Genomic DNA, 21,809 nt, shown 5'->3' on the forward strand with positions numbered 1-21,809 from the left:
TTAAAAAAATACTTGTTCGAAATCAACTGAAGCTGAACTGAATTTATTAGTGTCGATGGACAGTTTGATTTATTTTGAAAAACTGTATGCGAATTAAAAAAATACTTGTTCGAAATCAACTGAAGCTGAACTGAATTTATTAGTGTCGATGGACACTTTGATTTATTTTGAAAAACTGTATGCGAATTAAAAAAATACTTGTTCGAAATCAACTGAAGCTGGACTGAATGTATTAGTGTCGATGGAGAGTTTGATTTATTTTGAAAAACAAAATCCGGAAGTGAAGCTGTCTTCCTCTCCGTGGATTGACGATGATAAAAGCCCAAGGGAAAGTGAACTTGGGGCTGACCATCATCATCATCATCCTCATGCTGGGGAGGGGGAGCCAAGATGTTTACTCCTCGTAGTTTTGTGGGACAAACATTAACCGCCGCAGCCGCCATGTCGTAGACCACATGACGCCTTCCTGGGAGCGCAGGGCCGAGAAAGCGGGGAGGCTGTGACCGAGGGAGGGGAGGATGTACTGGGCTGCCGGCTTGGCCTCTTCCCGGCCGTGTGTGGTGGATCTCGGGCGGAATCACAGCCTCCCTCTCGGGCTGTGTGTGCCCGAGCAGCACCAGTCGTTGTATGGATACATCATCGCCCTCCCTTTGCAGGACTACGGAGGCATCATGACGGCGCTGGCCTCGGACTCCTGGTGGAAGAAGACCCTGTACATCACCGGGGGGGCCCTCCTTGCTGCTGCAGCCTACATACTACACGAACTGCTCGCCATCAGGTAGGCTCGTTTTGGCACAACTCCTCTTGGCTTCCTCGATGGCCGCTTGGTGTGTACTGTGACAACACGCAGACGCTTTTAGTCAGTCGCCTCCCTCCAAGGGCACGACTCGTTGGTTAAGGGAAAAATAGATTTAAATAATAGTCGAGTCACGTTTCCGCTCGTGTGCCAGACCCGTCGCCACCTAAGCGTGAATAAAACGAACCGCTCCCTGGGGCGCTGCGGAGTCACGCCGACCTTTAATGAACCCTGCTGTTGTTTACAGGTTTAATTAGATGCGACGATAAACAGATTAATGTACTATAGTTAGGCAGGTACCGAGGAGTAAACACATCCCATTTAACCTGCTGCAGGATCACATGTACCCCTCTTAGGTTGCCAGAATCATCTGTTTAAGACATGTGACGTCATATTGGTGGAGTGCAGTTGTTTTTCTTATGCTTATGTGTGGATGTCCACTCTCTTTCCACAGAAGGTCACACTGAATGAATGAATGGTTTATTTTGAGCCGTGCAACAAAACAGAAGAATGACATAAAATACAAAATAAATATATATATATATATATATACATTATATGTACAGCTACATTGAAAACATTACATGTGACTAATCTTTTGTAGATGTCAAGATTGGCTCAAAAGGGAGTGGGAAGAAGTAAACTTATTAGGTTCCACCCCTATAAATATACAATATATATATATATATATATATATACACAATATAATGCAATAATATATTAAATATAATTCAATTCAGTGGTTGCTGCGTAGATGCTATAGATTATCTATATATAATACATTTAAATTCACACACACTTACATATATACATATGCACACACACATATATACAAATTATCCATCCATCCATCCATTTTCTACCGCTTATTCCCTTTTGGGGTTGCGGGGGGCGCTGGCGCCTATCTCAGCTACAATCGGGCGGAAGGCGGGGTACACCCACATATATATGTGTATATATATATATATATATATATATGTGTGTGTATATATATATATATATATATATATATATATATATATATATACACACATACATACAATACATATACACTGACAAGTCAAATAATGCAGGGAGACAATTTGGATGTGTATGTACAGTATTATATATCAGTTAGCGTGTTAATGTGCATTAATACATTAGCATTAACTTGATAACATTTTTAAGCAATCAAATCAAAGCCATGCTTTAGAGCAGGGGTCACCAACGCGGTGCCCGTAGCCCGTAAGGACCAGATGAGTCGCCCGCTGGCCCGTTCTAAAAATAGCTCAAATAGCAGCACTTACCAGTGAGCTGCCTCTATTTTTTAAATGTTATTTATTTACTAGCAAGCTGGTCTCGCTTTGCTCGACATTTTTAATTCTAAGAGAGACAAAACTCATAGTATTTTTGAAAATCCAAGAAAATATTTTAAAGACTTGGTCTTCACTTGTTTAAATAAATTCATTTATTTTTTTACTTTGCTTCTTATAACTTTCAGAAAGACAATTTTAGAGAAAAAATACAACCTTAAAATTAATTTTAGGATTTTTAAACACATAACTTTTTCAATTCCGTCTTCTTTTTTCCTGACAATTTAAATCAATATTCAAGTTTTTTTTTTTATTATCGTAAAGAACAATAAATAAATTTTAATTTAATTAATTTTAGCTGCTGTTTTTTCGACGAAGAATATTAGTAAAATATTTCTTCAAATAATTCTGGCAAATCTAGAAAATCTGCAGAATCAAATTTAAATCTTATTTCAAAGTCTTTTGAATTTCTTTTAAAATGTTTGTTCTTGAAAATCTAGAAGAAATAATGATTTGTCTTTGTTAGAAATATAGCTTGCTCCTATGTGTTATATATTATAACAAAGTGCAGATTGGATTTAAACCTATTTAAAACATGTCATCAAAATTAAAAAATGTATCTTAATCAGGAAAAATTACTACTGATGTTCCATAAATACTTTTTTAAATTTTTTCAAAAAGATTCAAATTAGCTAGTTTTTCTCCATTTTTTTTCGGTTGAATTTTGAATTTTAAAGAGTCGAAATTGAAGAAAAACTGTTTAAAAATGTAATTTTCTTTTTTTTCGTGTTTTCTCTTTTAAACCGTTCAATTAAGTGTTTTTTTCGTCATTTATTCTCTACAAAAAACCTTCTGTAAAAGGAAAAAAAATGTACAACGGAATAACAGACAGAAATACCCTTTATATATATATATATATATATATATATATATATATATATATATATATATTTATTTTTTAAAGGTAAATTGAGCAAATTGGCTATTTCTGGCAGTTTATTTAAGTGTGTATCAAACTGGTAGCCCTTTGCATTAATCAGTACCCAAGAAGTAGCTCTTGGTTTCAAAAAGGTTGGTGACCCCTGCTTTAGACACCCCTGACATAGACTTATGAACATAGATGTAGTGCATTGGTTCTCAACATTTTTTCAGTGATGTACCCCCTGTGAACATTTTTTTTAATTCAAGTACCCCCTAATCAGAGCAAAGCATTTTTGGTTGAAAATAAGAGATAAAGAAGCAAAATAAAGCAGTATGTAATCAGTTTCTGATTCATTAAATTGTATAAAAGTGCAAAATGTTGCTAATTTGTAGTGGTCTTTCTTGAACTATTTGGGAAAAAAAGATTTAAAAAAAACTAAAAACTTGTTGAAAAATAAACAAGTGATTTGATTATAAATAAAGATTTGTACACATAAAAGTGAAATTATTTATATATATATACGCTTTTCTCTAGTGACTCAAAGCACTTTACATAGTGAAACCCATTATCTAAGTTACATTTAAACCAGCGTAGGTAGCAATGGGAGCAGGTGGGTAAAGTGTCTTGCCCAAGGACACAACGGTAGAAACTAGGATGGCAGAAGCGGGAATCGAACCGGGAACCTTCAAGTTGCCGGCACGGCCACTCTACCAACAGAGCTATACCACCCGGGTACTTAAAGTGCCCTCTTTGGGGGTTGTAATAGAGATCCATCTGGATTCATAAATTTAATTCTAAACTTTTCTTCACAAAAAAATAAATATTTAACATCACTATTTATGGAACATGTCCACAAAAAAATATATAGCTTTCAACACTGAATATTGCATTGTTGCATTTCTTTTCACAGTTTATAAACTTACATTCATATTTTGTTGAAGTATTATTCAATAAATATATACATTTTTGAATTGTTGCTATTTTTAGAATATTTCAAAAAAATCTCATGTACCCCTTGGCATAGCTTCAAGTACCCCCAGGGGTACACGTACCCCCATTTGAGAACCACTGATACAAGTCATATAATGCAGGGAGACAATTTGGACGTGCATGTACAGTATTAGATATCAATTAGCGTGTTATTGTGCATTAATACATCAGCATTAACTTGATAACATTTTTAAGCAATCAAATCAAAGCCATGCTTTAGACACCCCTGGCATAGATTTATGAGCATAGAAGATGTAGTGTGTGAGTAAAGTGTGTTACTAGGAGCTGTTTCAGCACCACACAGCAGTGGACAGAGTCACCATGTCAGCTCACCAGCACTAAGATGTTGTATAATATCCTGAGGGAACTCTCCGGAAGGAATCAATACAATACTATCTATCCATCTAATATGCCATAACACTCATTTTCTTTTCGATTCGATGCATTGTGCAAACATATCCAATATGTCTGCTAACATTTTTTAAAGAAGCTGTGTATTTCAAATAATACCATGTCTCATAGCATAAAGCAGTGGTTGTCAACCTTTTTTCATGGATGTATCCCCTGTGAAAATTGTTTTTAATTCAAGTACCCCCTAATCAGAGCAAAGCATTTTTGGTTGAAAATAAGAGATAAAGAAGTAAAATACAACACTATGTCATCAGTTTCTGATTTATTAAATTGTATAACAGTGCAAAATATTGCTCATTTGTAGTGGTCTTTCTTGAACAATTTGGAAAAAAAGATATACAAATAACTAAAAACTTGTTGAAAAATAAACAAGTGATTCAATTATAAATAAATATTTCTACACATAGAAGTAATCATCAACTTAAAGTGCCCTCTTTGGGGATTGTAATAGAGATCCATCTGGTTTCATGAACTTCATTCTAAACATTTCTCCACACAAAAATAAATTTTTAACATTAATATTTATGGAACATGTACACAAAAAATCTAGCTATCAACACTGAGTATTGCATTGTTGTAATCTTTTCACAGTTTATGAATTTACATTCATATTTTGTTGAAATATTATTCAATAAATATATTTATGAAGGATTTTTGAATTGTTGCTATTTTTAGAATATTAAAAAAAAAATCTCACGTGTGACGTTTCGCTGGCATCGGGGTACAGGTGGCACTCTTTCAAGATGCAGATCGGGCTCGAACACAGCGTAAAGGTAAGAAATATTGGTTTATCTAAACTAAAAACAGACTAACAACAGAAACACTGGCACTAGGCACAAAAGGCAAAACAAACAGAACTAGCATGAGAGCTAGAAAGAACCAAAAGCGTAGCGCAGAAGCTAGCGAGTACAAAATGTTTTACCAAAGTCGGGAATCAGCGCCGTCACCTGTTGCGTGGAACAAAAACTTACGAAGCAAGAACGAGTCAACTAAAAGGGCAGGCTTAAATAAGGATGGTAATCAACAAACAGGTGTGAGTCCGGAAACAAGGAACAGGTGAAAAAAATAAACTACCATGGTGACAGAACAAACAAGGAAGTGCACAAACAAACTCAAAAATCCACAAAACATATGATCCGGGTAGCAGATCATGACACTCACGTACCCCTTGGCATACCTTCAAGTACCCCCAGGGGTACGCGTACCCCCATTTGAGAACCACTGCCATAAAGAATACAAGACAGTTATTCATATTGAGGTAATGGCATGTATAACTATATAGTCAAACTTCTGTAATAAAACAGCAAAAAAAAAACAGGACAAAATCATTCAAAGTACACAAAAATGGTGTTACAAAGCAAGAAATGGGAAATTTAGTAAAATAATAAAAGCTTTAAAATAAATGTACTATTAGCAAAAAACAAATTCATTCTCAATACAGTTACACGAGCATGTTGATGTAGAAATGTAAGTTTAGCTACTTTATTACACTGTATTCCTGTTAATGATGTACAATATCTCAAATAACAAAAGTACCGATATTTTGATTTGAGAATCGATATTACAGCATAAATATCTAGTATCAGTGGTATCGATATTTCAGTATCGATCCGCACATCACTACTAAAATGTACATTTACATTCTTGGCTTAAGGCGGAAAGGCAAAATTCCAAAAAAAGTGCACATCGTTTACAATCCTTATGAGAGACAAGAACAGATTAGGTTTTTATACATTCTAATTTTTAATAATTGGCTCTTACTAGGTAGCCAGCAATGCAGCTAATGGAAGCAAACCATTCTGCCTTTAAATTAAATAATTATTAAAAACACCATTTCAATCAATCAATCAATGTTTACTTTTATAGCCCTAAATCACTAGTGTCTCAAAGGGCTGCACAAAGCACCACGACATCCTCGGTAGGCCCACATAAGGGCAAGGAAAACTCACACCCAGTGGGACGTCTGTGACAATAATGACTATGAGAACCTTAGAGAGGAGGAAAGCAATGGATGTCGAGCGGGTCTAACATGATACTGTGAAAGTTCAATCCACAATGGATCCAACACAGTCGCGAGAGTCCAGTCCAAAGCGGATCCAACACAGCAGCGAGAGTCCCGTTCACAGCGGAGCCAGCAGGAAACCATCCCAAGCGGAGGCGGATCAGCAGCGCAGAGATGTCCCCAGCCGATACACATGGCCACCGGATCGGACTGGACCCCCTCCACAGGGGAGAGTGGGACATAGAAGAAAAAGAAAAGAAACAGCAGATCAACTGGTCTAAAAAGGGAGTCTATTTAAAGGCTACAGTATACAAATGAGTTTTAAGGTGAGACTTAAATTTCCATCTCCAGTTAATTATTGGTAGGTTGAACAAAGTTTCTGCAACTGCAGGCATGCAGAGTTAGTCAGTGCAAACAGTTTGTCTTTCATCATACTTACCAACCCTCCCGATTACCTGGCAGAGCCTTGAATTTCAGAGCCCCTCACGAAAATCTCTTAGAGCTACCATTCTCACAAATGTCTCCTTATTTACACCCAGACAACAATATTGCTATTTTGCAATATGTGTATTCAATAATAGTTAAGAGGAGATGCTTCGTTAAGCTGAAAAAAAAAATCTGTTTTTTCGCGGCCTTTCTAACTATCTCCCTAATTCTTGGGACTCAAGGTTGTCAAGTATATCTTTCGCTTTGAGGCAGTGTCCTCCTTGCCAGATACAAAAAGATTTTCCATCGATAAAAACATTGTGTACCTTTCAGTGCAGCAAACGCACTCCATTTCTGTCGGTTTGTGTGTGCGACCTCCTGTTTCACCGTCTCAAAAAGTGAGGCTTAATGTTCAATCAGCGTTGTGCCGTTTCTCTTTTACACAGCTGGAAGTGCAGAATACAGAAGACCAAAATACATAAATATGACTAACACCGGCATAGAAGAAGGAGCAGCAACTTTAGTGATACACTTTACTTTCACTATCTGCTGCAGCTCACCAGTAATCCTGCCCTGAATGCGGGCTTGCAGGCACTCAGAAGGTCTATGTAACTGTATTGGTCCCGACTGGGAGAATCGACACATCCACTGATTTTAATCAGAAAAGGTATTTTTTAATCCGACTATTTGTTTATGTGCCTGGAATATATAGGCCAGTGGTAGGCAACCTTTACCACTCAAAGAGCCATTTTGACCCGTTTCACAAAGTAAAGAAAACAATGGGAGCCACATAACTCTTTTGAAATTTATAATGAAATAATACTGCATACAGAGTTTTTTTTTGCTTTGTGCTATGTATAAACCAGGGGTCTCAGACACGCGGCTCGCACCTTAAAAATTTAAATTTAATGTTAATGTGGCCCGCGAGTTTTATATGAATGCCGCTTGACAGCGTCACACCTGCCAACCCTCCCAATTTTCCCGGGAGACTCCCGAATATCAGAGTAACTATTCTCTCGAATGTACGCTGGTGTTCACCCAATGAACAATAATAAGGTCGTACAATGATGGCACTACCGCTAGCGCCCTCTACAGCTTGTACAAATAGCTTACCAGCCCAGAGAATTGTTTGACGGGGCTATTGCAGACACACGTAAGAGATTGCAAGGCATCCTTATTCAACAGCAATACAGGTCACACTGAGGGTGGCCGTTTTAAACAACTTTAGCACTCTTACTAATATGCGCCACACTGTGAACCCACACCAAACAAGAATGATAAACACATTTCAGGAGAACATCCGCACTATAACACAACATAAACACGGCAGAACAAATATCCAGAATCCCTTGTACATTATACCACCCAGCTACAACCAACCCCACCCCTCCGTGCGTCATTTGAGGTGGGCGGGGTTGGTGGTAGCTGGGTGTATAATGTACACGGGGATTCTGGGTATTTGTTCTGTCGTGTTTATGTTGTCTTATAGTGCGGATGTTCTCCCGAAATTTGTTTGTCATTCTTGTTTGGTGTGGGTTCTCAGTGTTGCGCATATTACTAAGAATGTTAAAGTTGTTTATATCACAACCCTCAGTGTGACCTGTATGGCTGTTAAACAAGTATGCCTTGCAGTAGCGTATGCGTTCAGATTGAGGACGCATCCAAAATGTGACTTGGCGGCACGCAAATAGCATGGTGAAAATCCTGGTGCGATGACATGTAGAAAGGATGTTAGAGGCATTGTCATCACGGCGCGCCCTCAAAGTTGATGTCTGAGTGAAAATCGAAAAATGTTTACCTGGGAGATTTCTGATAGAAACACTAAAATTTGGAAATCTACCTGACTTCTCCGGGTGGTCGGCAAATATCCGGCTGAGCCACGTGAGAGTGGTCAAGGAGGCGCATGCGGCTCCGGAGCTGCGAGTTGCCGACCTCTGATATAGGCACATGAACAATAACAAGATCTGTTGGCTCAGTCACAGCTCATGTTATTCTATTCTGTGTTATGTGTTTTATGTTGCACAATTGCGCCAAGTAAAATTCCTAGTTTATGAACCCGTTCTCAAACAATGGCAATAAAAACTCTTCTGATTCTGATAAAACATGTTTTCAGATATTTCACCTTTTTTTGTTAAGTACATAACTCCACATTCATAGTTTGAATGCCTTCAGTGACAATCTACAATGTATGTAGTACAGTGTTTACCTTTTGCATTGAAACCTTAAACAAATACTATGTTTTTTAATCATTATACTGTAATAAATGTGTGTGTGTGTCACACACAGTCGTGGTCACAAGTTGACATACACTTGTGAAGAACATAATGTCAGGGCTGTCTTGAGTTTCCAATAATTTTTACAACTCTTATTGTTTTGTGATACTGTGATTGGAGCACGTTTGCACAATCAATCAATCAATCAATGTTTATTTATATAGCCCCAAATCACAAATGTCTCAAAGGACTGCACAAATCATTACGACTACAACATCCTCGGAAGAACCCACAAAAGGGCAAGGAAAACTCACACCCAGTGGGCAGGGAGAATTCACATTCAGTGGGACGCCAGCGACAATGCTGACTATGAGAAACCTTGGAGAGGACCTCAGATGTGGGCAACCCCCCCCCTCTAGGGGACCGAAAGCAATGGATGTCGAGCGGGTCTAACATGATACTGTGAAAGTTCAATCCATAGTGGCTCCAAGACAGCAGTGAGAGTCCCGTCCACAGGAAACCATCTCAAGCGGATCAGCAGCGTAGAGATGTCCCCAACCGATACAGGCGAGCGGTCCATCCTGGGTCCCGACGAGCGGTCCATCCTGGGTCTCGACTCTGGACAGCCAGTACTTCATCCATGGTCATCGGACCGGACCCCCTCCACAAGGGAGGGGGGGACATAGGAGAAAGAAAAGAAGCGGCAGATCAACTGGTCTAAAAAGGAGGTCTATTTAAAGGCTAGAGTATACAGATGAGTTTTAAGATGAGACTTAAATGCTTCTACTGAGGTAGCATCTCGAACTGTTACCGGGAGGGCATTCCAGAGTACTGGAGCCCGAACGGAAAACGCTCTATAGCCCGCAGACTTTTTTTGAGCTCTAGGAATCACTAATAAGCCGGAGTCTTTTGAACGCAGATTTCTTGCCGGGACATACGGTACAATACAATCGGCAAGATAGGCTGGAGCTAGACCGTGTAGTATTTTATACTATGAGTGGAGTTTGGTTCTTTTATGCATTTATTATGGGTCTACTGAAAATATGACTGTATCTGCTGGGTCAAAAGTATACATACAGCAATGTTAATATCTGGTTACATGTCCCTTGGCAAGTTTCACTGCAATAAGGCACTTTTACAGTGGTGACTGACGTTAGCTGCACCTTAGCAAGCATTTTTTTTATATTTAGATTGTGATTGATGAGCAAAATGACAAAAATAAGTGCAGTTCCCCCTTTAACATCCACCACTTAACACATCAATCTCAGTACAGTACTGCTGAATGTGCAGATTATACACATCTGTTCTGTCCACGTAGACAAGAGAATTAAGTAAGATACTTTTTTGGGATGTTTAGGCAGCTTAATTTCAAATCAGCTTACTTAGCGTTACTGTAACTGATTGACACTAAATAACTTGATCGTACTGACAGTTATACAGTCGTTTATACAGTGTGTTTACTTTTCTATGCTGGCAAGGTTGCAGTGGTCTAGGATATGTAGATATTTCAAATGTCACAGTATGTGTAAAGTGCATTAACTTGTTTATTTGTGAAGCATACGCAGCATACCACTTACAATATGCCTCACCACTGTCATAGCTGAGCTTAAAACCCGTCTTTCATTTCAATAATCACGATTTTATGACATATAAGTTGTGATTCGTGATTGGAATGAAACCCCCTCTTTTTTTTTTGTTAACATTTCCCTGGGAAATTTCCAATCTCTTGCAATGCAAATATTGATGGGTATGCCCTCTCTTCTTTCACTGAATAACAATCACCTCCACTATGACAAATAAACTGAATTTTTTTGTATTGTTAGTCACTGGAGGATGAGGCTAAACATACTATATACACCATGAGCAACTCAGGAGCAGGCACGCCTTGGCTAAGCTATTAAATAAATACTTAGTAAAGTTTAGGAAGTGTAGATGGAACCACATTACAGGAGAAAGTAAGCAGCTATAAACAGGAAATTAACAAGTAGATTAATAACAGTTAAAGATAACAACTGTTGTGTCACAGTCAGTACGCGACCAGTAACAGGAGGGCTGATCAATCTATAAATGTGTGATGTTGACACCAGCGATAGTACTAGAATATAAATGATACATGAGTGATCCGGGCAATATTTTATTTTCACAAAATCAATCAATCAATGTTTACTTATATAGCTCTAAATCACTAGTGTTTCAAAGGGCTGCACAAACCACTACGACATCCTCGGTAGGCCCACATAAGGGCAAGGAAAACTCACACCCAGTGGGATGTCTGTGACAATGATGACTATGAGAACCTTGGAGAGGACCACAGAAGTGGGTCAAGTAAACATGTTGTTTGTTTTATTCCATTTACACGTGACAATTCCTCTGTTATTTCCTCAAAACGAGAGAACCTATTTTGGAGGGCAGTATCCGCCGTATATACAATCGTATCTGTGTTAATAGAACCCAGGTGTAGCTGGGACGCATTGTCTTTAATCTCCTTTCTAATGACTTCAAGTTTCTTATTAAAGAATTGCATAAAGTCATCTGCTCACTGGGTGGAGCTACTGAAAGGGGTCCCTTGTTGGGTTAGCGATGCTACCGTACTAAACAAAAATTTAGGATCGTTTTTATTAAGGTGGATGAGATTTGAGTAATATTTAGCTTTAGCTAAGGTAAGCATGCTTTTATAAGTTATTAAACCATCACTTCATGCTTGATGGTGCACCTCAAGTTTAGTCGTGCGCCATTTGCGTTCCAGCTTTCTACATAATAATTTCTGAGCTCTAGTTTCTTCTGTAAACCATGGTCATTTCTTTGTTGTTTTTGTTAACATAATTTATAAACTCAGGAAACAATTCCTTGGATACAGGGGGACTTTAGGAGTGACCACCAAATAAGTTAAATGAGTAGTAGAAAGTAGTTTTTGTTTAGTTATTGTGTACTACTGACTTTGTTGTACGTCATAAAAGAGAATAAGGGACTAGATAAAATTTTGTGTTGGTATTGTTACACTGTCAATGGCACTCAACTAAATAGAGAATTTAAAGATAACATATGCAATCAGTGTCAGTCGATCTCACTCGTAGATGAATTTCTTCAATCGGCAGTATAAAACCCTGATTGGAACATCCCTACCTTGAGAAGATGTAATATCCCCCTCACCTCAGCACCCCATCATCATAAACACACAAACAGTTAAAACAGTTGACACTTTTAAATACCTGGGCGTAAACTTGTACAATAAACTCACCTTTGATCAGCACACCACGGACATTCAAAAAAGAAGTCAACAAAGACCGTCAGCCATCCGAAAACTTAAAGGACTATACGTTGCACCTCGTCTCCTGTTATTACTTTACCAAAGCATTGTTCAACCCATCCTTATCTACTGTTCCACATGTTTTTTCACCATGCTTTCTGTAACCAACCGGACCAAACTCACGCGCATTACAAACATAGCAGTTAAAATCATCATTTCAGATTCAAAACACAGGTCCATCATTCGACTGGCAAACACGATAGTCCAGGATATCAGTCACCCACTCCACAAATACATAATCCCACTACCATCAGGGCGCAGGTACAGAACCGTCAAATTCCGGAGGGCCCACCTCAGGAAAAGCCTTATCCCTGGAGCTATAGCCGCCCTTAACAGCAGCCCCGGCCGACCTGTCTGACAAAGCCTGTAAATGTGTTGGTCATGTATGATGTCTTTTTGTTATTTTTGTTTTGTGATGTGTAATGTCTATATGTTTAAATGTACAGCAGTGAAAATGAATTTCCCCAACGGGGACCAATAAATCTAACTCTAAATCTAAAATACGATGGTTGCAGATATGTGGTATTATTTTGTGAGCTACTGTATAATTGATGATGTACTGTGACTGTAAGGCAAGCAGGCTTTTAATTGATTTGTATCTTCTGTGTGTGTGCAGGAAGGAGCAGGAGCTGGACTCTAAAGACGCCATCATCCTCCATCAGTTCTCCAGGCCAAAGAACGGGGTTCCCAGCCTCTCACCTTTCTGCCTCAAAATAGAGACATATCTAAGAATGGTGGACCTGCCCTACCAGGTACGTGTTGGCCAGGTGTTGTAGGTCTGATTTAGCATGGAGTCTGAAAATTGTGATGACTTCCCTTCTTTGTTCTGTTAGTACTGCATAAAATATTCTGACGTGCAGCTTTGTGTCCCCCATAGAACTATTTTGACGGGAAGCTGTCTCCTCAGGGCAAGATGCCCTGGCTGGAGTATAACTATGAGCAGGTCTCAGGGTCAGAGTTCATCGTAGACTTCCTTGAAGAGAAGCTGGGCGTCAACCTCAACCACAACCTCACGCCTGAGGAGAGAGCCGTGTCACGTGCTGTCACCAAAATGGTTGAAGAACATCTGTACTGGTAAGTTGCACGTTGTTATGATATGTATTTTATGATTCTTGTACGTTAGGAGTCTCCAAAGTCTGGGTAGGGGGACATTTCCAGCCGGTAGATTTTTTTTTAATTGTCCTGTGTCTTATTCCAAAAAATTAAATGCATAAAAACAAAATATTAGACTGGCTAAAAATAATCGAATGTTTTGTTGTTGGTATTACAACTCAGATGGTAAAAATAGCATCTTATTTTGTGGAAACTACTAACTACACTACAAAGACTGAAATCCAAGCTTAAATACCTTAAATCAAGGTATGAAATAGGTAATTTTTGACAAAAAAATATATATTTTTCATTATCAGGCTATTTTATTTTAAGTATACAATGTATACTTCTTGAAAATAAGCTCAATAATTTGCCTGTAGAACAAAACAAAATGTGATTCCAAAACGCTTTTTGGCGACAAAGTGAAACCTCGATTTATAAAACCCCTCACTGGACAATTTTTTTAATTTCTGAACCCCTTGCTGAAAAAAATATGAACATTTCTTCCACCAATTGTGTGCCTCGCAGGGCAACCATTTTGTGCTCGACATCACAGCCACTGTGGACGGGGAGATCAATCATACTCGGTTAACACAGCAGTGTCGTTAGCAACTACTGTGCTAATTGCTATTGCGTGTGCTTTTTAAGGGTTTTCAAAAGCCTACTTACAAAGTTTTTTTTAGTTTTGCTAGCTCAGTATGAGTCCAAAAAAAGCTATCCGGTTTGGTTTGAAACATTCAGGAATAATCCACAGCCATGTCAACCCTGCCTCCTTCCAATCTCCCCTTCCCTTCCGCTGCACAGCAAGAAAATTGATTGTCTGACAAGTTAAGGTGGATTTTCTTTTATTATTTATTGCTAATCACTGTAGCGACTTGGCTTTTAGAGTTTTGTGATTTTAAACTGTAAATGCACCACAAGGCTAGTGACAGTGTGTGTGTACGTGTCAGCAGGGCGGCTGAAAATAAAGACAGTTCTGCTTTTTGTTGTTGTTTTGGCTTTGTTTTAAAATAGTTGATTTATCACCCCTTTGTTGTTTATTTGATATACAGTGGGGCAAAAAAGTATTTAGTCAGCTACCGATTGTGCAAGTTCTCCCACTTAAAATGATGACAGAGGTCTGTAATTTTCATCATCGGTACACTTCAACTGTGAGAGACAGAATGTGGAAAAAAAATCCAGGAATTCACATAGTAGGAATTTTAAAGAATTTATTTGTAAATTATGGTGGAAAATAAGTATTTGGTCAACAATTCAAAGCTCTCACTGAAGGAAGGAGGTTTTGGCTCAAAATCTCACGATACATGGCCCCATTCATTCTTTCCTTAACACTGATCAATTGTCCTGTCCCCTTAGCAGAAAAACAGCCCCAAAACATGTTTCCACCCCTATGCTTCACAGTAGGTATGGTGTTCTTGGGATGCAACTCAGTATTCTTCTTCCTCCAAACACGATGAGTTGAGTTTATACCAAAAAGTTCTATTTTGGTTTCATCTGACCACATGACATTCTCCCAATCCTCTGCTGTATCATCCATGTATCCATTTTGGTATAAACTCAACTCGTGGTGTTTGGAGGAAGAAGAATACTGAGTTGCATCCCAAGAACATCATTCCTACTGTGAAGCATGGGGGTGGAAACATCATGCTTTGGGGCTGTTTTTCTGCTAAGGGGACAGGACAATTGATCCGTGTTAAGGAAAGAATGAATGGGGCCATGTATCGTGAGATTCAGAGCCAAAACATCCTTTCATCAATGAGAGCTTTGAATGGTTGACCAAATACTTATTTTCCACCATAATTTACAAATAAATTTTTTAAAATTCCTACAATGTGAATTCCTGGATTTTTTTTTCACATTCTGTCTCTCACAGTTGAAGTGTACCTCCATCAGTGTGTGAATGTGTGTGTGAATGGGTAAATGTGGAAGTAGTGTCAAAGCGCTTTGAGTACCTTGAAGGTAGAAAAGCGCTATACAAGTACAACCCATTTATTTTATGTATTATTATTTATTTTGCTTCAAAATACAAACATATTTATTATCCATGTTAGAAGCTTTTTGCTTATTTAATCAAATGTTTTGTTGTTTATTTTAATTTTTTTTTATTTTACAGTGATTTAAAGCCTTACATATAAATATTGATCATGGTTTTACGAAATTGCCTGAGTGGAAAAACATTTTTTAAATTTTAAGTCTGTTAATATATGTGTGTGCCTCAGGTTTAAACATTGCTTTGACAGCTCTTACATGCATGTTTACATTCACCTATTCTTATTTAGGGGAATGTTTTAACACCAAATTAATCTTTATAAGAACAGTAGGAAAACCGTGTCAGTCATTATTGTGGTGAGTCACTGCAATTTTCCTGAGTAAGAAACGCAACACTTCTCGAAACTCATGTTCCACTTCCCTCAAGTCTCGAGTGTTTCCACTACTAAAGCTCCACTGAGACATACACGAGCCAAGGTATTGTTATAATTTTATATGCTCTTCTATGTAATGCGTTGGAACACATGGTCATTATTACATCCCCAGATTAAGTACAGTGCATCCAGCACTTCACTTTTTCCACATTTCATGTTACAGCCTTATTCTGAAATAATACATTCCTTTTTTTTCTCAAAAAATTATAGCAAATACCCGATAATGACAATTAGAAGTTTTACATTTTTTAATTTTGCAAATTCAATAAAATAAAAAAAAAAAAAAAAAAAAATCACATCTTAAGTATTTGATGCACCTTTGGCAGCAATTACAGCCTCAAGTCTTTGAATACGATGCCACAAGCTTGACACACCTATTTTTGGGCAGTTTCGCCCATTCCTCTTTGCAGCACCTCTCAAGCTCCATCAGACTGAATGGGAAGCATTCGTTTTCATCCAAGATGTCTCTGTACATTGCTGAGTTCATCTTATTCGAGTCAGGGAGGTGACCAAGAACACAATGGTTACTCTGTCAGAGCAACAGCATTCCTCTGTGGAGAGAGGAGAACCTTCCGGAAGGAAAACCATCTCTGCAGCAAACCACCAATCAGGCCTGTATGGTATAATGGCCAGACAAAAGCCATTTCTTAGTAAAAAGGTTGCCAATGTGCACCTCTCAGACCATGAGGAACATAATTTTTTGGTCTGATGAGACAAAGATTGAAATTTTTGGTGTGAATGCCAGGCATCATGTTTGGACGAAACCAGGTACCGCTCATCACCAGGCCAAAACCATCCCTACAGTGAAGTATGGTGGTGGCAGCATCATGCTGTGGGGATGTTTGCCAGTGAGATTAGTCAGGATAGAGGGAAATATGATTGTAGAAATGTACAGAGACAGCTTGGATGAAAATTAATGCTTTTCATACAAGGTGATAGAGCTTAAAGGCCTACTGAAATTATATCTTCTTATTTAAACGGGGATAGCAGGTCCATTCTATGTGTCATACTTGATCATTTCGCAATATTGCCATATTTTTGCTGAAAGGATTTAGTAGAGAACATCGACGATAAAGTTCGCAAATTTTGGTCGCTAATAAAAAAGCCTTTCCTGTACCGGAAGTAGCAGACGATTTGCGCGTGACGTCACAGGTTGTAGAGCTCCTCACATCCTCACATTGTTTACAATCATGGCCACCAGAAGCTAGAGCGATTCAGACCGAGAAAGCGACAATTTCCCCATTAATTTGAGCAAGGATGAAAGATTCGTGGATGAGGATAGTGGGAGTGAAGGACAGAAAAGAAGGAAAAAAAAGACGAGGGCAGTGGGAGCGATTCAGATGTTATTAGACACATTTACTAGGATAATTCTGGAAAATCCCTTATCTGCTTATTGTGTTACTAGTGTTTTAGTGAGATTATATAGTTGTACCTGAAAGTCGGAGGGGTGTGGCCACGGGTGTGCTGACAGCCACTGTCTCTGAGGGAAGCTACGGAGGAGGCAAGAGAGTCGCGACTGCCTCTTTTACAGCTGCAGGAGGAACGACACAAGCTCCGCTCATGTCTACGGTAAGAGCTGGAATATTACCACAATTTTCTCACCGAAACCTGCCGGTTGCATGTGGTAGAGAGCCATGTTCGCTTGACCGCTCTGTTCCATATTAAAGCTTCACCGTCATCTTTAGGGAATGTAAACAAAGAAACACCGGCTGTGTTTGTGTTGCTACAGCCGGCTGCGATACACCGCTTTCCACCAACATCTTTCTTCTTTATGGTCACTATTATTAATTGAACAAATTGCAAAAGATTCAGCAACATATGTGTCCAGAATACTGTGTAATTATGCGATTAAAGCAGACGACTTTTAGCCGTGATCGGTGCTGGAAGAACATGACTGCTACAACACGTGACTTCACGCGCACACGTCATTTTCAGCAGGACACTTTGCGGGAAATTTAAAATTGGAATTTAGTAAACTAAAAGGCCGTATTGGCATGTGTTGCAATTTTAAGATTTAATCGATGTATAAACTATCAGACTGCGTGGTCGGTAGTAGTGGGTTTCAGTAGGCCTTTAAGAAATGGGCAAAGAGGAATGTACGAAACTGCCCAAAGATAGGTATGCCAAGCTTGTGGCATCGTACTCAAGAAGACTTGAGACTGTAAATGCTGCCAAAGGTTCATCAACAATGTAATGAGCAAAGATTGTGAATAATTATGTACATGTCATCCCACTGCGTCATCATCGTCACCGACGTCCCACTGGGTGTGAGTTTTCCTTGCGCTTATGTGGGCCTACCGAGGATGTCGTAGTGGTTTGTGCAGCCCTTTGACACACTACTGATTTAGGGCTATATAAGTAAACATTGATTGATTGATTTTTTTCTATTTTTAGTTTTAATACATTTGGGAAAAAAAAAATCACATTGTCATTATAGGGTATTGTCTGTAGAATTTTGAGGACAATCAATTTATTTCATAATTTCAAGGCTGTAACATAACTAAATGTGGAAAAAGTGAAGCGCTGAGTGTGTGAATTATTTCCGGATGCACAGTAAATGATGTATACTCCAGTATAGTGGACCCTCCCTCCCACTCATCTCGTGTTTTCTTCTTGTCCTCCATTGTCCACCATGTGCCATGTTTAGACTCGCCTGCAGTTGAATTATTCATGTCAGGGAAGGGCAGTATAGTGGTTTGTTGTGAGCTGCAGGCTAACACTTTGCAATTTGAAACTACTCTGCATCTTGGAAACGCTACCACTTCTAATTGAAATTTAAAGCTTGTGAGCAGTTATGGGTGTCAAAATGATATAGAAAACAAATTATTTAAAATGTTGTTTGAAACATTTCTGTAACCATTTTCTCAATTGAGTATATAGTAATACTGGGGCTGTCAATGTTCTTTAACTGCACAAATCGTTTTAACGGGCATTTAACATACTCTCGTCCTTTGACCCTTGGGACGTTTCGTAGGTTGTGGGGGGAATTGGCTGCGTTCACTTGTAGTGATGAGCCACAAGCGGGAAAATAGCGATCAGAAATGGACAGAGGACTTTCATTTATGAGCTAGAATGCATTAAAAAAATACATCTGTCATGTCTTTCATAATCATTGTGAATGATAGGGAAAAAAGTGCAATTCCTATTTAAAGAAAACTAATTATCCAGGTGTGGTATTAAAAACTTGAAAATCATCTGTCTAAGGCATTGGTTCTCAAATGGGGATACCCGTACCCCCGGGGGTACTTGAAGGTATGCCAAGGGGTACGTGTGATTTAAAAAAAAATATTCTAAAAATAGCAAAAATTTTAAAAATCTTTATAAATATATTTATTGAAAAATACTTCAACAAAATATGAATGTAAGTTCATAAACTGTGAGAAAAATTACAACAATGCAATATTCAGTGTTGACAGCTAGATTTTTTTGTGGACATGTTCCATAAATATTGATGTTAAAGATTTCTTTTTTTGTAAAGAAATGTTTAGAATTAAGTTCATGAATCCAGGTGGATCTCTATTACAATCCCCAAAGAGGGCACTTTAAGTTGATGATTTCTTCTATGAGTAGAAATCTTTATTTATAATTGAATTACTTGTTTATTTTTCAACAAGTTTTTAGTTTGTTTTATATCTTTTTTTCCAAACAGTTCAAGAAAGACCACTACAAATGAGCAATATTTTGCACTGTTATACAATTTAATAAATCAGAAACTGATGACATAGTGCTGTATTTTACTTCTATATCTCTTTTTTTCAACCAAAAATGCTTTGCTTTGATTAGGGGGTACTTGAATAAAAAAAAATGTTCTATTGGGGGTACTTGAATTAAAAAAAATCTTATATGGTTGCAATTTATTTTGAGTCAACTATAAACAAAATGCGATTAAATATTGAAATGTGAGATGTGTACTAATTTTTTGCAAGTTAAACTTAAGTACAGTAGATCAAATATATTTACCTTTGTAATTTCAGGAAAACTGACTTTACTGCATTCAAATACGAAGACACTCAGCAGTACAGAAAATGAATAATTTTAACTAAAATAGGTCGGAGTAGCTCTTCTTAGTCCCGTGGAAAGACCACTCCTCCAGCTAAATCATTTTTAATATTTTGGTCATCTGACTTGCACTTAAATGAGTCTTTGCAAATCTACAAACAAAGGACAGCGTATGCCCTCAGGACCAGAGATAATGTAACAAACAGGAAGTTACGTGTTGCCTAGTGATAGTCACTAACCTCATCTGAAACGTGAACCAGATGCTTTTATCAAATTTCCATGGGGCAATGAAGAGTGAAGCAGAAGGACTATTGGAGAGAAACTCTTCCTTATCATATCGTATCAACAGCCTGATATACTAAAGGTTTGCATGTGTAGAAACATACAAACTAGATCATGCTCACAAAGCCACATTTTTGCCTTCATGCATATGCCGACTATATGCCGATTATCAGACATCTGGCATTTGGTAAAATTATATTTTTTACGATTTGTTAAAATCACTACTCATAATGACATACATTTTTAATTCTAATTTTAAGGCAATGGTGCAAGCGCCCTGGCGGCAATTCAAGGAAATACGGTACCCCCATTACCTCTTCCTCTTGACCACGTGTGCACAACCTTGCTATAAGGTCTAATGCTTCTTATTCAAATTACAAACATCGTGGAGCGCACATTTGTGCTAAAAAAGTCAGTTCCTTTGTCTATAATTGCACTGAAAGAGCGTTTCTATCTAGCCCAGAAAAGGTGGCACAGGTTATACTGTAGTTGTGTGCTACGCGTCTTACAACATAGCAACGGGTTGGAGCATGATGCCATTAATGTATTATGACTGTTTCTGTGGTGACAGCAAACACTTATTAAAACTCTTTTGCACTATTAGTAGATCACCTGCTACACGCCCACTGTTAGTACGTGTAATTTTTTAAAATTGCACACCCTATCTGTTTTTGATTGATTGAAACTTTTATTCGTAGATTGCACAGTACATATTCCGTACAATTGACCACTAAATGGTAACACCCGAATACGTTCTTTAACTTCTTTAAGTCAGGGTCCAGGTTAATCAATTCATGTTATCTAGTGCTTGTTATTTGAGATTTTAGTAGTCTCAACTTTCAGTTGAACTAATCCAGGCCTGTTCAACTGGCGGCCACATCCAGCTCGACAAAGGTTTTGATTCAGCCATATTTGGCCAAAAATAGGCTTGATGAAATCATTTAAAACAGGGTTACTCCTGTATGCAGTACTCCCGCTATCCGGCAGGGGGCAACAGCGAAGCATATGTGTCACAATGACGCAGCAGTGGCTGAGCAGAATAAGATGACACTATCGACCCTGCAAAAAATCAAAATAAATTTAAAAAATCTGACTTTTAAAAGTGACTGGACAACAAAGCATGAATGTATTGAAATTGATGACTTTGTGATGTATTTTGTATTTGTAGTCGTGTTGTTTTTGGCTGTGTCCATGCCTGAGTTTACAGGAATAGTCGACAGGCTAAAACCCTCATCCTGTCCCACAGACCCAGTCCCCCCTCGCTTTTTTAAAGACATCTGGAACACTATTGACTTGTCTGTTAGGGACATCATCAACAGCAGCTTGACTTCTGGCTGTGTGCCCTCTTTTTGTAAAACAGCTATTGTTGAGCCTTTGATTAAAAAGCCAAGTCTTGATCCGACAATTTTGTCAAATTATCGGCCCATTTCAAAATTACCTTTTGTGTCGGAAATTTTGGAGAAATGTGTTTTGGCACAATTGCAGCCTTGTTTTAGATGAAAATAGCACTTTAGATCCATTTCAGTCTGGATACAAAGCTTTGCAAAGTACTGAATCTGCACTTTTAAAGGTTTTTAATGACTTGCTTTTAATGTCTGATTCTAGCAACTCTGCCATTTTAGTACTTTTAGATATTACAGCTGCCTTTGACACA

The 21,809-nt window shown here is 38.2% G+C and overlaps 1 protein-coding gene across 1 annotated transcript in view; it reads left to right on the forward strand.

Annotated features, from left to right (window-relative positions):
• Positions 1 to 301: 301 nt before the first annotated feature.
• Positions 302 to 21,809, forward strand: part of faxcb (failed axon connections homolog, metaxin like GST domain containing b) — a 38,154-nt gene continuing 16,646 nt past the window's right edge. The window contains exons 1-3 of the mRNA XM_061914748.1: positions 302 to 778; positions 12,976 to 13,111; positions 13,237 to 13,433. Coding sequence (XP_061770732.1) covers positions 519 to 778; positions 12,976 to 13,111; positions 13,237 to 13,433 — 593 coding nt within the window. The 5' untranslated portion in view covers positions 302 to 518. The remainder of the gene's footprint in view (positions 779 to 12,975; positions 13,112 to 13,236; positions 13,434 to 21,809) is intronic.

The sequence above is a fragment of the Nerophis ophidion genome, linkage group LG11, assembly GCF_033978795.1.
Source record: "Nerophis ophidion isolate RoL-2023_Sa linkage group LG11, RoL_Noph_v1.0, whole genome shotgun sequence".
Classification (NCBI taxonomy): Eukaryota; Metazoa; Chordata; class Actinopteri; order Syngnathiformes; family Syngnathidae; genus Nerophis; species Nerophis ophidion.